Consider the following 16,968-nt stretch of genomic DNA (forward strand, 5'->3'; position numbering starts at 1 on the left):
ACGTAGGAATAGGTCTTACCCCTCTACTGGCAGGTAAAACAGGAGCTGTGTTATAATAATAATAGGGGATTTTCCCCTTGTTTTTCTCACGCAACAAAAATGAAACCTTTTTACGAGGATTCGTGTCTGCAAATAAAAAGCACGCACCACGATAATATGATGCATTTTGATTTAAAGCTCTCGTGACTGCAGTAATTCATATTCTTAGCCCTTTCGGTAAAGTCACGTTGAAGGGAAACAATAAAATATATATGAAACAATTTTTTATTGTTTTATATATATTTTATTATCTTATTGTTTCCCTTCAACGTGACTTTACCGAAAGAGCTAAGAATATGATGCATTGTCCTTGAAACTGATTGGTCCACACCAAGGGACGGCTTTCTTTTGAGCCTCGACCCAATTGGTGCTCGAGCAGATGACGCCAGAAGGTCAAAGGAGGTCCAATGATGTAGGAGTTGTCGTCAGATGTGCCAACGCCAAAATAGATTCACCTTTTTGCAAGGAATCAAGTTCCTGCATTAACCACACACACACACACTAATTGTGGTGAACGTGCAAACAAACACTGCATTGGCCTACACCAGAGGCAGCGGCCTTCCTTACGTTCCTAGTCTCGCCGCCAGTGTCAGACCAGAGAACGCCGAAATGCGAACAGCACAAAGACAATGCATCATGTATTGTTATCGGAGCGTGTTTTGTGTGCATGTTCACCACATGTACCGTGTGTGGTTAATGCATTTACTTGATTCCTTGCTAAAGGTTTTCTATTCGCTGTTTGAACATCTTAACACCGCCTGTTTCATTGCCAGAAAGGGTGAAAACCGATTGTTATATTTTTTTTTCATCTTTTTTTTCCCCGATGATTTGCCTTCGAAAAAGAATCTGGCCACGTCTCGCGCACACCCCCAGAAAAGGGGCGTCTTGCATCCCACAGGGGATGGCGTGGCACCCCCAGGTTAAGAAGAAGAAGAACCGCTGGTTTAGATGCTACCCCATGCACCCCGGGCCTGTTCCCCCCCTCCTCCTATACGACCGCTGTTCCCGCGTCATCGGGATGGACACAACGGACCGGATCGTTGTTTTAATTCCGCTGCTGTCGTTTTATTTTCTCTGCCTGCTCTCCCCCCCCCCCCCCCGCCGAAGGAATGTCGGAGCTCGTTCGGAAGGTGAACCTAAGCCGCGCATTGAGGACCATGCAGCAGCTGTTTCCTGACGAGTACACCTTCTACCCCGGCTCCTGGATCCTGCCGGAAGAATTCCCACTGTTTGAGGCCGATGTGTGTTGTGGGCAGTGTTCTGGGGGGGGTGGGGGTTTGGGTGCTGCCGCTCGCTGCTAACAGCACTTGCTCCAACGGTCGCTTGAGGCTACACTGCGGGGGGGGGGGGGGTTGGATCTTTACCTTTTGTGTAAAGCGGTGGGGGTTTGCCATCGGTCCTGCCCGCCCGCCAAGTGTTTAAATTTACAGTTTCGTAAGCACGCTTTCAGAAAACTTTGCAACGATTAAGTACGCTAAGCCTAAGTGGACACTCTGATGCAAAGTCACGCGCACCGATTGCATCTGTACGCGGCGTTCTCTTTTAACCTGTTATTTTTTTTATTATTATTCTTCGTTAGGGATGTTTTGCATGTTTTGTTGGTGGTAGTGACGGGGGTTGGTGGTGACGGCGGTGCTGGTGGTGGCAGTGGTTGCGGTGGTGGTTACGGTGGTGGTGGTGGTTGAAGCGGTGGTGCCGGTGGTGGTGAATTCGTCTGACACGTCGTTCACCGGCACCTGTCTTCGCCTGTGACGGCCGCAGGTGCAGAAGCTGCGAGAGAAGGATCCGTCGCGGAAGCTGACGTTCATCGTGAAGCCAGACAGTGGCTCGCAAGGCGACGGCATCTTCCTCATCAGCAGCCCACAGGTTCCTTCCATCCGTCCATTCATCCACTCGTTCTGCCAGCGTCGCAGTTAACGTAAAACCTTGAAACTGTTCTTTTTTATTTGACCAGTGTAAGGGCCCTCCGCCAAAGCTACTATGTAGCTGTTTTTCAGAAGCGACCTGAACATCACAAACGATGGCTCAACGAAAGCGGCTCATCATCATCATCATCATCGCCGCCGCCTGGAAATTTACAGCAGCCAAATGCCCTTTAAATGCGTGGCGTCGATTCTCAATGTGGAGGGGAAAAAACCGGAGGACCCGGAGAAAAGTCCACGCGACCACGGGGAGACAGAGACACGCAGACTCCCAAATATACAGCAGCAGCAGCAGGCGTCAGGGTCGGGATCGAACCCACGACCTCCTGTACACCAGGCGAGGTAGTTAACATCTCCTAGCCACCGTGATGATGATGAGAGAGAGAGAGACACGCAGACTCCAAATATACAGCAGCAGGCATCAGGGTCGGGATCGAACCCACGAACTCCTGTACACCAGGCGAGGTAGTCAACATCTCCTAGCCACCATGATGATGAGAGAGACACGCAAACTCCAAACATGCAGCAGCAGGTGTCAGGGTCAGGGATCGAACCCACGACCTCCTGTATACCAGGCGAGGTAGTTAACATCTCCTAGCCACCGTGATGATGATGAGAGAGAGACACGCAAACTCCAAATATACAGCAGCAGGCGTCAGGGTCGGGATCGAACCCACGACCTCCTGTATACCAGGCGAGGTAGTCAACATCTCATAGCCACCGTGGCGTCACCGTTCTTTGATCCGACGGTGTGGATACGTTCAAGTCTCGTCTGGAAACCACTTCATCTTCTTCAGTCCGTTTATTCTATTGGGCTTCTCCTTCTCTCGTGGTCTTCCTCTCCTCCTTATTCTCACAAGGCGCCTTGAGACATGAGCGGAAGACGCCTTACGAACAAACGTAAATTATTATTATCATGATTATTAGCTCACACCGCCGTGCAGATTTCTTGAATCGTCGCCCTGCCTCCCGGCACCCCTCTGGACCCCGCGGTGTAACCGTGCCACACCACGGTCGCCTATCGGCAGGTCGCGGACGCTGGGGTAACGTGTGGGTCACTCCCACCTCTCCCAGGACACGTGTGCTCCCCAGTTGTTGTATGTACGTTGTATGTGGCGAGCGGTGGTGTGGTAGCGTTTAGCGCGCTGCGGTACGGACCCGGTGACCCGAGCTCGGTGACGATTGTATACCGTGTAATTATAGCGGTCACATCGGTGGCGATTGTATATCGTGTAATTATAGCGGTCACATCGGTGGCGATTGTATACCGTGTAATTATAGCGGTCACATCGGTGACGATTATATATCGTGTAATTATAGCGGTCACATCGGTGACGATTGTATACCGTGTAATTATAGCGGTCACATCGGTGACGATTGTATATTGTGTAATTATAGCGGTCACATCGGTGACGATTGTATATCGTGTAATTATAGCGGTCACATCGGTGACGATTGTATATCGTGAAATGATAGCGGTCACATCGGTGACGATGATATATCGTGTAATTATACCGGTCACATCGGTGACGATTGTATATCGTGTAATTATAGCGGTCACATCGGTGACGATGATATATCGTGTAATTATAGCGGTCACATCGGTGACGATTGTATATCGTGTAATTATACCGGTCACATCGGTGACGATTGTATATCGTGTAATTATACCGGTCACATCGGTGACGATTGTATATCGTGTAATTATACCGGTCACATCGGTGACGATTGTATACCGTGTAATTATACCGGTCACATCGGTGACGATTGTATATCGTGTAATTATACCGGTCACATCGGTGACGACTGTATACCGTGTAATTATACCGGTCACATCGGTGACGATTATATATCGTGTAATTATAGCGGTCACATCGGTGACGATTGTATATCGTGTAGTTATACCGGTCACATCGGTGACGATTATATATCGTGTAATTATAGCAGTCACATCGGTGACGATTGTATATCGTGTAATTATACCGGTCACATCGGTGACGATGATATATTGTGTAATTATAGCGGTCACATCGGTGACGATTGTATATCGTGTAGTTATAGCAGTCACATCGGTGACGATTATATATCGTGTATTTATACCGGTCACATCGGTGACGATTATATATCGTGTAATTATAGCGGTCACATCGGTGACGATTGTATATCGTGTAATTATACCGGTCACATCGGTGACGATTATTTATCGTGTAATTATACCGGGCACATCGGTGACGATTATATATCGTGTAATTATAGCGGTCACATCGGTGACAATTGTATATCGTGTAATTATACCGGTCACATCGGTGACGATTGTATATCGTGTAATTATACCGGTCACATCGGTGACGATTGTATATCGTGTAATTATACCGGTCACATCGGTGACGATTGTATACCGTGTAATTATACCGGTCACATCGGTGACGATTGTATACCGTGTAATTATACCGGTCACATCGGTGACGATTATATATCGTGTAATTATAGCGGTCACATCGGTGACGATTGTATATCGTGTAGTTATACCGGTCACATCGGTGACGATTATATATCGTGTAATTATAGCGGTCACATCGGTGACGATTGTATATCGTGTAATTATACCGGTCACATCGGTGACGATGATATATTGTGTAATTATAGCGGTCACATCGGTGACGATTGTATATCGTGTAGTTATAGCAGTCACATCGGTGACGATTATATATCGTGTATTTATACCGGTCACATCGGTGACGATTATATATCGTGTAATTATAGCGGTCACATCGGTGACGATTGTATATCGTGTAGTTATAGCAGTCACATCGGTGACGATTATATATCGTGTATTTATACCGGTCACATCGGTGATGATTATATATCGTGTAATTATAGCGGTCACATCGGTGACGATTATATATCGTGTAATTATACCGGTCACATCGGTGACGATTATATATCGTGTAATTATACCGGTCACATCGGTGACGATTATATATCGTGTAATTATACCGGTCACATCGGTGACGATTATATATCGTGTAATTATAGCGGTCACATCGGTGACGATTGTATATCGTGTAATTATAGCGGTCACATCGGTGACGATTGTATATCGTGTAATTATAGCGGTCACATCGGTGACGATTGTATATCGTGTAATTATACCGGTCACATCGGTGACGATTATTTATCGTGTAATTATACCGGGCACATCGGTGACGATTGTATATCGTGTAATTATAGCGGTCACATTGGTGACGATTATTTATCGTGTAATTATACCGGGCACATCGGTGACGATTGTATATCGTGTAATTATAGCGGTCACATCGGTGACGATTGTGTATCGTGTAATTATAGCGGTCACATCGGTGACGATTGTATATCGTGTAATTATAGCGGTCACATCGGTGACGATTATATATCGTGTAATTATAGCAGTCACATCGGTGACGATTGTATATCGTGTAATTATAGCGGTCACATCGGTGACGATTATATATCGTGTAATTATACCGGTCACATCGGTGACGATTGTATATCGTGTAATTATACCGGTCACATCGGTGACGGTTGTATATCCTGTAATTATACCGGTCACATCGGTGACGATTATTTATCGTGTAATTATACCGGTCACATCAGTGACGATTGTATATCGTGTAATTATAGCGGTCACATCGGTGACGATTATATATCGTGTAATTATAGCGGTCACATCGGTGACGATTGTATATCGTGTAATTATAGCGGTCACATCGGTGACGATTATACATCGTGTAATTATACCGGTCACATCGGTGACGATTGTATATCGTGTAATTATACCGGTCACATCGGTGACGATTATATATCGTGTAATTATACCGGTCACATCGGTGACGATTATATATCGTGTAATTATAGCGGTCACATCGGTGACAATTGTATACCGTGTAATTATACCGGTCACATCGGTGACAATTGTATACCGTGTAATTATACCGGTCACATCGGTGACGATTGTATATCGTGAAATTATACCAGTCACATCGGTGACGATTGTATGTCGTGTAATTATACCGGTCACATCGGTGACGATTGTATGTCGTGTAATTATAGCGGTCACAACGGTGACGATTGTATATCGTGTAGTTATACCGGTCACATCGGTGACGATGATATATTGTGTAATTATAGCGGTCACATCGGTGGCGATTGTATATCGTGTAATTATAGCGGTCACATCGGTGACGATTGTATATCGTGTAATTATAGCGGTCACATCGGTGACGATTGTATATCGTGTAGTTATACCGGTCACATCGGTGACGATTGTATATCGTGTAATTATAGCGGTCACATCGGTGACGATTGTATATCGTGTAATTATAGCGGTCACATCGGTGACGATTATATATCGTGTAATTATAGCGGTCACATCGGTGACGATTGTATATCGTGTAATTATAGCGGTCACATCGGTGACGATTGTATATCGTGTAATTATACCGGTCACATTGGTGACGATTGTATATCGTGTAGTTATACCGGTCACATCGGTGACGATTATATATCGTGTAATTATACTGGTCACATCGGTGACGATTGTCTGAACCGGTCCTGGGTCTCCCCTAGGTCGACTCAGCCTCAAATGAGTATCCAGTGGAATGTGTTAACATCGCCCCTGGGGAGACAAAGGTGGCCGGGCGTGGTGTTGGCCACCCCACCCCCTTGTGTGCTGTTCCGGCCTTCATAGGTGCTCGCTAACAGCACTTGCCCCTACAGTCTGTTAAGGCTCCATTGGGGATCTTTGTCTTTGTTTGGCAGTGGTAATGATTGTGGTGGTGATGATTGTGGTGGTGATAATGATGGTGGTGGTTGTGGCGATGGCGGTGATGATGATGATATGATGATGGTGGTGATGATTGTGGTGGTGATGATGGTGATAGATGTGATGATGGTGGTGATAATGATGGTGGTGGTTGTGGCGATGGCGGTGATGATGATGATATGTGGTGGTTGTGGTATTGATGGTGGTGACGACGATGATGAAGAAGGCGGCGATGATGATTATTGTGGTGGTGACGATTGCAGCGAAGCGTCAACGGCCCGCTAACCACTGCTCACCACCCCCCACCCTCCGCACCACCACCACCACCACCACCGCCGCAGGAGCTGCACGCAGCCGGCTGCCTGCGTGGCAGGCCGACCATCGTGCAGGAGTACGTGCAGAGGCCCCTCCTCCTGGAGAAGCTCAAGTTCGACATCCGCCTCTACGTGCTGCTGTCCTCGCTCGAGCCGCTGGAGGTGTACGTGTCGCGCGAGGGCCTCTGTCGCTTCTGCACCGAGGTCTACCAGGTGCGGGCCGATTTTGCCGGCGCCCGCACCGACCGCGGTGCTTTGCGGCGGTGCCGCTGGGCGGGGTCGGGAGCCGTCGGTGGGCGGCGGCGGCAACAACCCCCTTGCCGGATCGCCGTCGGCAGCATTTCGTTTCGCTCCGTCTCTCTCGTGGTTCTACCGGCTGTCGGAGAAAGCGGGCGAACAGCGAAATCAGCCTGGGACCAAATCACTGTTAGCTATGAGATGTTAACTACCTCGCCCGGTACGCAGGAGGTCGTGGGTTCGATCCCGACCCCTGACGCCTGCTGCTGTATATTTGGAGTCTGCGTGTCTCTCTCCCTCTCATCATCATCACGGTGGCTAGGAGATGTTATCTACCTCGCCCGGTACGCAGGAGGTCGTGGGTTCGATCCCGACCCTGTCGCCCGATTTATATTTGGAGTTTGTGTGTCTCTCTCATCATCACGGTGGCTAGGAGATGTTAACTACTTCGCCTGTTACGCAGGAGGTCGTGGGCTCAATCCCGACCCTGTCGCCAGCTTTATATCATCCTGCTCTGTCTATCCCTCCAGCTGGGTCCCCCTCCCTCTAGTAGCCAAATCCAGGAACAAAATTCTCACCATTCCCTGTGCTCTCTATCCCGACAATTCCCTTGCACCACTCACTTCATCCTGCATCTCTCTCTCATCTCTCTCACTATCTCCTCTTGTCACCACTCACTTCATCCTGCATCTCTCATCTCTCCCCCTATCTCCTCTTGTCACTACTTACTTCATCCTCCATCTCTTCCGCTATCTCCCCTTGCACTACTCGCTCCATCCTGCATCTCTCTTATCTCTCCCGCTATCTCCTGTCACCACTCACTTCATCCTGCATCTCTCTCATCTCTCCCACTATCTCCACCTTCCCCACCACTCACTTCATCCTGCATCTCTCTCTTATCTCTCCCGCTATCTCCTGTCACCACTCACTTCATCCTGCATCTCTCTCATCTCTCCCACTATCTCCACCTTCCCCACCACTCGCTCCATCCTGCATCTCTCTCATCTCTCCCGCTATCTCCCCTTGCACCACTCGCTCCATCCTGCATCTCTCTCTCATCTCTCCCACTATCTCCTCTTGTCACCACTCGCTCCATCCTGCATCTCTCTCATATCTCTCTCGCTATCTCCCCTTGCACTACTCACTCCATCCTGCATCTCTCTCTCTCATCTCTCCCACTATCTCCTCTTGTCACCACTCGCTGCATCCTGCATCTCTCATCTCTCTCCCACTATCTCCTCTTGTCACCACTCACTCCATCCTGCATCTCTCTCATCTCTCCCGCTATCTCCACCTTCCCCACCACTCGCTCCATCCTGCATCTCATCTCTCTCTCTCTCATCTCTCCCACTATCTCCTCTTCCACCACTCGCTTCATCCTGCATCTCTCTTTCTTATCTCTCCCACTGTCTCCCCTTTGCCACTACTCGCTCCATCCTGCATCTCTCTTATCTCTTCCACTATCTCCTCTTGTCACCACTCACTTCAACCTACATCTCTCTTATCTCTTCCACTATCTCCACCTTCCCCACCACTCGCTCCATCCTGCATCTCATCTCTCATCTCTCCCGCTATCTCCACCTTCCCCACTACTCGCTCCATCCTGCATCTCTCATCTCTCCCGCTATCTCCACCTTCCCCACCACTCGCTCCATCCTGCATCTCTCTCTCATCTCTCATCTCTCCCGCTATCTCCACCTTCCCCACCACTCGCTCCATCCTGCATCTCTCATCTCTCTCTGTCATCTCTCCCGCTATCTCCACCTTGCCCACCACTCGCTCCATCCTGCATCTCTCATCTCTCTCTGTCATCTCTCCCGCTATCTCCACCTTGCCCACCACTCGCTCCATCCTGCATCTCTCATCTCTCTCTGTCATCTCTCCCGCTATCTCCACCTTGCCCACCACTCGCTCCATGCTGCATCTCTCATCTCTCTCTGTCATCTCTCCCGCTATCTCCACCTTGCCCACCACTCGCTCCATCCTGCATCTCTCATCTCTCTCTGTCATCTCTCCCGCTATCTCCACCTTGCCCACCACTCGCTCCATCCTGCATCTCTCATCTCTCTCTGTCATCTCTCCCGCTATCTCCACCTTGCCCACCACTCGCTCCATCCTGCATCTCTCATCTCTCTCTGTCATCTCTCCCGCTATCTCCACCTTGCCCACCACTCGCTCCATCCTGCATCTCTCATCTCTCTCTGTCATCTCTCCCGCTATCTCCACCTTGCCCACCACTCGCTCCATCCTGCATCTCTCTCATCTCTCCCGCTATCTCCTCTTGTCACCACTTACTTCATACTGCATCTCTCATCTCACATCTCTCATCTCTCATCTCATCTCTCATCTGACATCTCTCATCTCTCTCCCACACATCTCTCCCCCGCGCGTGCGTCTCACCCCCCCTCGCCCCCCTCGCCCTGTTCCCCCCAGGAGCCGAACCCCAAGAACCTCCACCGCCTCTACATGCACCTGACCAACTACTCGCTGAACGTGCACAGCGGACGCTTTGTGCACTCCGACTCGGCGTCCACGGGTAGCAAGCGCACCCTAGGCAGCCTGCTGGGCCGCCTGGCGGCGCGGGGCCTGGACGTGCACCGCCTCTGGCGCGACCTCGTGGGGCTCGTGCTCAAGACCGTGCTGGCGCTCGCCCCGGGCCTGCGGGTCGGCCACCACGCCGAGGAGGGGCGGGGGAGGAGGGCCGGCGGCCGCGGCGGTGGGGGGCCGGAGTGCTTTCAGGTCGAGTGGGGGTGGTGGGTGGGTGGTGGTGGTGGTGGTGGTGGGTGGTGGGGTGGGGTGGGGGAGAGTGGGGTGGGGGAGAGCGGGTGGAGAGTGGGGGGTGGGAGAGCGGGAGGAGAGAGAGTGGAGTGGGGGGAAAGCGGGGGGAGAGTGGGGTGGGGGACAGAGAGTGGGGGAGGGAGAGTGGGGGGAGAATGGGGGGAGAGTGGGGTGGGTGACGGAGAGTGGGGGGAGAGTGGGGTGGGGGAGAGAGTAGGGTGGGGGGAGCGCGGGGGGAGAGTGGGGGGTGGGGGAGAGTGGGGGGAGAGAGAGTGGGGGAGAGTGGGGGAGGAGATCGGGAGGAGAGTGGGGGGAGAGTGGGGTGGGGTAGAGTGGGGTGGGGGAGAGCGAATGGGGCAACGGGGGGAGGGATAGAACGGTAAATGCATCACACACACGCAGTACACACACACACACACCTCTGTGATCTACCTCTCTCTACAGGAATATACCTTGCACTTTCGTCTGGTAAGGGACCAGAGCATGGACGGATGTCAAAGCAGGGCCCTTATTTAGCCTTGCTCATTAAGCTTGACTATGTCAAGCTCTTCTTGCAAATTGAGAACCCCACGGGTTATTTTAGCTTTACTTTCACCACACAAATTCAAAGCAACAAAACTGACACCAGTTTTGTTGCCAGATAAAAGGGTAAAAAAAACCCAATTATCTTATTTTGCGACTGGCAAAGGAGGTTCCAATGATGTTAATTTTTGACCCCGAGCTCTCAGCACTCTGATGGTGCGTTGCCTTTGAGTTGTGCACCTTTTGGCGTCATCTGGTCCAACACCAACGTGAGACTGGGCTCCAAGAAAAAGCTGTCTCGGGTGTGGACCAATCAACTTCAAGGACAATGCAGAACATTATCAGAGTTCATATTCTTAGTTTTTTCGGTAAAGTCACGTTGAAGGGAAACAACAAAATAATAAAATATATATAAAACAATAAAAAAAATCTCACGACGTTTCGACCATAACTCAGACGGTCGTCTTCAGGTGTGTTGGTTTGCATGATTGTTTTTATTGTTTTATATATATTTTATTATTTTGTTGTTTCCCTTCAACGTGACTTTACCGAAAAAAACTAAGAATATGAATTACTGCAGTCACGAAAGCTTTAAATCAAAATTATCAGAGTTGTTTTTTGTTTGCATTCTGACCTGCAGGTATTGTGGTTAATGCAAACATGATCCCTTGTAAAATACAAAAAAGGTGTCAGTTTTGTTGCCAGATAAAAGGGTGTAACAAAAAAAAAACAATGATCACATTTTGCGACTGGCAAAAGGAGGTTCTTCCAATGGTGTGAATCCTCTTTGGTTCTGTCGGTAAAGTCACGGAGGCATAAAGTAAAAGGCCACCTCCGTGACGACTTTACGGGAAGAACCAAAGAGTATGGATTGCTGCAGTCACGAAAGCTTCCAAATCAAGAGCGCAACTCAATTGTATTGGCAGAAAGGCTGAGGACGGCCGATGCTTAGTTTTCATTCGCCGTTGAAACCGAAACGTTTCCCGTACCCGCTGTCCACCACCACGTGGCACCATTCCCTCGGATATCTTTAAACACCCAAACTTTTGGTTAAGAGAGCCCCGTGATTGACCACGGAGGGGGTGGGGGGTGGTGTAGTGAGGTGCTGCAGCTGTGAATTAGTAGAATAGTCGCTCGCCTCGGGAGTAATTTGAGCGAACTTGGTGGCTACTCGGTGGTTCGAGCGGTTGACTCCTCATCAGTTGCACCAGCATCATCATCATCATCAGTTGCACTAGCAGCATCATCAGTTGCACTAGCATCATCATCAGTTGCACTAGCATCATCACCAGTTGCACTAGCATCATCATCAGTTGCACTAGCATCATCATCAGTTGCACTAGCATCATCATCAGTTGCACTAGCATCATCAGTTGCACTAGCATCATCACTTGCACTAGCATCGTCATCAGCTGCACTAGCATCATCATCAGTTGCACTAGCATCATCATCAGTTGCACTAGCATCATCATCAGTTGCACTAGCATCATCATCAGTTGCACTAGCATCATCATCAGTTGCACTAGCATCATCACCAGTTGCACTAGCATCATCATCAGTTGCACTAGCATCATCATCAGTTGCACTAGCATCATCAGTTGCACTAGCATCATCACCAGTTGCACTAGCATCATCATCAGCACTAGCATCGTCATCAGCTGCACTAGCATCATCATCAGCTGCACTAGCATCATCAGTTGCACTAGCATCATCATCAGTTGCACTAGCATCATCATCAGTTGCACTAGCATCATCATCAGCACTAGCAGCATCATCAGTTGCAATAACATCATCATCAGCACTAGCATCATCAGCTGCAGTAGCATCATCATCATCAGCTGCAGTAGCATCATCATCAGCTGCAGTAGCATCAGCAGCACTAGCATCATCAGCAGCAGCACTAGCATCAGCAGCAGCACTAGCATCATCAGCTGCATCAGCATCATCAGCTGCAGTAGCATCATCAGCAGCACTAGCATCATCATCAGCTGCACTAGCATCATCAGCTGCAGTAGCATCATCAGCTGCACTAGCATCATCATCAGCTGCACTAGCATCATCAGCTGCACTAGCATCATCGTCATCAGCAGCATTAGCATCAGCTGCAGTAGCATCATCATCAGCAGCATTAGCATCAGCAGCACTATCATCATCAGCTGCACTAGCATCATCGTCATCAGCAGCATTAGCATCAGCTGCAGTAGCATCATCAGCACTATCATCATCAGCTGCAGTAGCATCATCATCAGCTGCACTAGCATCATCAGCAGCACTATCATCATCAGCTGCACTAGCATCATCAGCTGCAGTAGCATCATCGTCAGCTGCAGTAGCATCATCAGCACTATCATCATCAGCTGCAGTAGCATCATCAGCTGCACTATCATCATCAGCTGCAGTAGCATCATCAGCTGCAGTAGCATCATCATCAGCTGCAGTAGCATCATCGCGATCAGCAGCACTAGCATCATCATCAACAGCACTAGCATCATCATCAGCTGCACTATCATCATCATCAGCTGCAGTAGCATCATCAGCTGCAGTAGCATCATCATCAGCTGCACTATCATCATCATCAGCTGCAGTAGCATCATCATCATCAGCTGCAGTAGCATCAGCAGCAGCACTAGCATCATCATCAGCTGCAGTAGCATCATCAGCTGCAGTAGCATCATCGTGATCAGCAGCACTATCATCAACAGCAGCACTAGCATCATCAGCTGCAGTAGCATCATCGCGATCAGCAGCACTAGCATCATCAGCAGCATTTGCATCATCATCAGCTGCATCATCATCAGCTGCAGGAGCATCAGCTGCAGTAGCATCATCATCAGCTGCAGTAGCATCATCAGCAGCACTAGCATCGTCATCAGCAGCACTAGCATCGTCATCAGCTGCAGTATCATCGTGATTAGCTGCAGTAGCATCATCATCAGCAGCACTAGCATCATCAGCAGCACTAGCATCATCATCAGCTGCAGTAGCATCATCAGCTGCAGTAGCATCATCGCGATCAGCAGCACTAGCATCATCATCAACAGCACTAGCATCAGCTGCAGTAGCATCATCAGCTGCAGTAGCATCATCGCGATCAGCAGCACTAGCATCATCAGCTGCACTAGCATCATCATCAGCTGCAGTAGCATCATCATCATCATCAGCACTAGCATCATCAGCTGCAGTAGCATAATCAGCTGCAGTAGCATCATCGCGATCAGCAGCACTAGCATCATCAGCTGCACTAGCATCATCAGCTGCACTAGCATCATCATCAGCTGCAGTAGCATCATCAGCTGCAGTAGCATCATCGCGATCAGCAGCACTAGCATCATCAGCTGCACTAGCATCATCATCAGCTGCAGTAGCATCATCATCAGCTGCAGTAGCATCAGCAGCACTAGCATCATCATCAGCTGCAGTAGCATCATCAGCTGCAGTAGCATCAGCAGCAGCACTAGCATCATCATCAGCTGCACTAGCATCATCATCAGCTGCCGCATCATCATCAGCTGCAGTAGCATAATCGCGATCAGCTGCAGCAGCATGGGGGTCGTGGGAAGGGGGTAGGGGAGGCTGGCACTTGACTCGATGTGAATCATTCGATCTGAATGGTCGGTGATGATCGTGGCCGAAGGTGATGATGGTGGCGATGAAAACGATGATGGTGATGTCCACAATGATACGGATGACTAAGTTGATGATGATGATAATTTCCATAGTGATGGTCATAATGTCCATAGTGATAGTGACTACGTGAATGGTGATGATGACGATGGTGATGGTGATGTCCACAGTGATAGTGATGACGACGATGATGATGATGGTAACATCCAGTGATGGTGATGTCCATAGTGATGGTGATGACTACGACCATGATGATGATGGCAATGTCCATAGTGATGGTGATGTCCATAGTGATGGTGATGACTACGACCATGATGATGATGTCCATAGTGATGATGATGTCCATAGTGATAGTGAGGACTACGACCATGATGATGATGGTGATGTCCATAGTGATGGTGATGTCCATAGTGATAGTGATGACTACGATCATGATGATGATGGTGATGTCCATAGTGATGGTGATGTCCATAGTGATGGTGATGATTACGACCATGATGATGATGGTGATGTCCATAGTGATGGTGTCCATAGTAATGACTACGACCATGATGATGATGGTGATGTCCATAGTGATGGTGATGTCCATAGTGATAGTGATGACTACGACCATGATGATGATGGTGATGTCCATAGTGATGGTGATGTCCATAGTGATGGTGATGTCCATAGTGATAGTGATGACTACGACCATGATGATGATGGCGATGTCCATAGTGATGGTGATGTCCATAGTGATGGTGATGATTACGACCATGATGATGATGGTGATGTCCATAGTGATGGTGTCCATAGTGATGACTACGACCATGATGATGATGGTGATGTCCATAGTGATGGTGATGTCCATAGTGATAGTGATGACTACGACCATGATGATGATGGTGATGTCCATAGTGATGGTGATGTCCATAGTGATGGTGATGATTACGACCATGATGATGATGGTGATGTCCATAGTGATAGTGATGACTACGACCATGATGATGATGGTGATGTCCATAGTGATGGTGATGACTACGACGATGATGATGGCAATGTCCACATTGGCAATTATGTCACCCCGCCCACCCCCCACAATCGCCCCTTGATCTCCCTCCATCACCCCCTCCACCCGCACCGTATCCGACACTATCCCCATCGGCCCGCGTCACGTTCCCCCTTTGCCTCGACAGATCCTGGGCTTCGATATCCTGCTGCAGAGGAATCTCAAGCCCGTTCTGCTGGAAGTGAACGCCAACCCGAGCCTCAAGATCGACCACGACCTCGAGGTGCGAGCGCCTCGCTCTCGGACAGCCTGGCAGCGTAGCCCCCCCTCCTCCTGCCGCCCCCTGTGTGTGTGTGACTGTTCCTGTGTGTGTGTGACTGTTCCTGTGTGTGACTGTGTGTGACTGTTCCTGTGTGTGACTGTGTGTGTGTGACTGTGTGTGACTGTTCCTGTGTGTGTGTGACTGTGTGTGTGTGTGACTGTGTGTGTGTGAGACTGTGTTCCTGTGTGTGTGTGTGTGAGACTGTTCCTGTGTGTGTGTGTGACTGTTCCTGTGTGTGTGTGTGAGACTGTTCCTGTGTGTGTGACTGTTCCTGTGTGTGTGACTGTGTGTGTGTGACTGTGTGACTGTGTTTCTGTGTGTGTGTGTGACTGTTCCTGTGTGTGACTGTGTAACTGTGTGTGACTGTTCCTGTGTGTGTGACTGTTCCTGTGTGTGTGTGAGACTGTGTTCCTGTGTGTGACTGTTCCTGTGTGTGTGTGACTGTGTAACTGTGTGTGACTGTTCCTGTGTGTGTGTGTGTGAGACTGTGTTCCTGTGTGTGTGACTGTTCCTGTGTGTGTGACTGTGTAACTGTGTGTGTGACTGTTCTTGTGTGTGAGACTGTGTTCCTGTGTGTAGTCCGGCAAAACAACCCCCTACCTCCTCGCGGTGCCGGACGGGCAACTCTGTCGTGGACAGTGCTGTGGGGGGAGTTCCAATTTTGATTGGCTCCTCCCCTCATGGCATATGTGTCCACCACAGGGGCTAAACGGGGGCTCTGGACGGGTGCGAGGGGCTGGTAACCCCTCCACCTTCAATTAATTACCACAAAACCACGAATTAAAGTGAAATATGTAACAACTAAGCTTGTGCCGGAGGCCCCGGGGGGCCAGGCGTCTATGACGTCTCCTGGCCAAACCCCAATTGGCGGAGCCAGGAGATTGAATACCTACCCTCGGGGCTACTCCAGAAACAACGAAAAGCCACTACGGGTGGCTACGTGGAATGTTCGAACGCTCACTGCAGAGGAGAGGCTGCCACTCCTCTGTCGGGAGCTGGACCGGTACCGCCTGGATCTATGCGGCATTCAGGAGGTCCGGTGGACCGGCTCTGGCTCCTGCCACCATGAGGGGTGGACAGTCCTCTACTCGGGGCAGCAGACTGCCAAACAACAGGGTGTGGGTCTTCTTTTGAACAAAAGAATGAAGGGGGCGTGGGAGCGTGGCGGTGAGGTGTGGGAAGCTGTAAGCCCCAGGCTACTTTGGGCTCGCCTTCCCATCAACCGGAGGCGAGGAATGGTGGTCGTGGTTACTTATGCCCCCACCGAAGATGAACATCCGTGGAGGGATGCAGGCAAAGCCGATGAGTCAGATGCCTTCTATGACCTCCTGTCACAGGTGCTGGCTAAAGTGGCCCCTCGGGATAGAGTCATCATGTTGGGTGACTTCAATGCCCGAGTTGGTCATGATACTGGCACCTGG

The 16,968-nt window shown here is 49.7% G+C and overlaps 1 protein-coding gene across 3 annotated transcripts in view; it reads left to right on the forward strand.

Moving 5' to 3' along the window:
• TTLL11 (tubulin tyrosine ligase like 11) overlaps positions 1 to 16,968 on the forward strand; it is a 111,600-nt gene that overhangs the window by 29,237 nt on the left and 65,395 nt on the right. For 2 of the 3 annotated variants that reach the window (XM_032976537.2, XM_032976534.2), the window contains exons 3-7: positions 1,147 to 1,280; positions 1,801 to 1,905; positions 7,104 to 7,289; positions 9,747 to 10,052; positions 15,413 to 15,508. In XM_032976537.2, the coding sequence (XP_032832428.2) occupies positions 1,147 to 1,280; positions 1,801 to 1,905; positions 7,104 to 7,289; positions 9,747 to 10,052; positions 15,413 to 15,508 (827 nt within the window). The remainder of the gene's footprint in view (positions 1 to 1,146; positions 1,281 to 1,800; positions 1,906 to 7,103; positions 7,290 to 9,746; positions 10,053 to 15,412; positions 15,509 to 16,968) is intronic. The other variant, XM_032976536.2, reaches the window with a different exon arrangement.

The sequence above is a fragment of the Petromyzon marinus genome, chromosome 59 (genome assembly GCF_048934315.1).
Source record: "Petromyzon marinus isolate PM22_M1 ecotype Great Lakes invasive population chromosome 59, UKy_Petmar_22M1.pri1.0, whole genome shotgun sequence".
NCBI classification, from domain to species: Eukaryota; Metazoa; Chordata; class Hyperoartia; order Petromyzontiformes; family Petromyzontidae; genus Petromyzon; species Petromyzon marinus.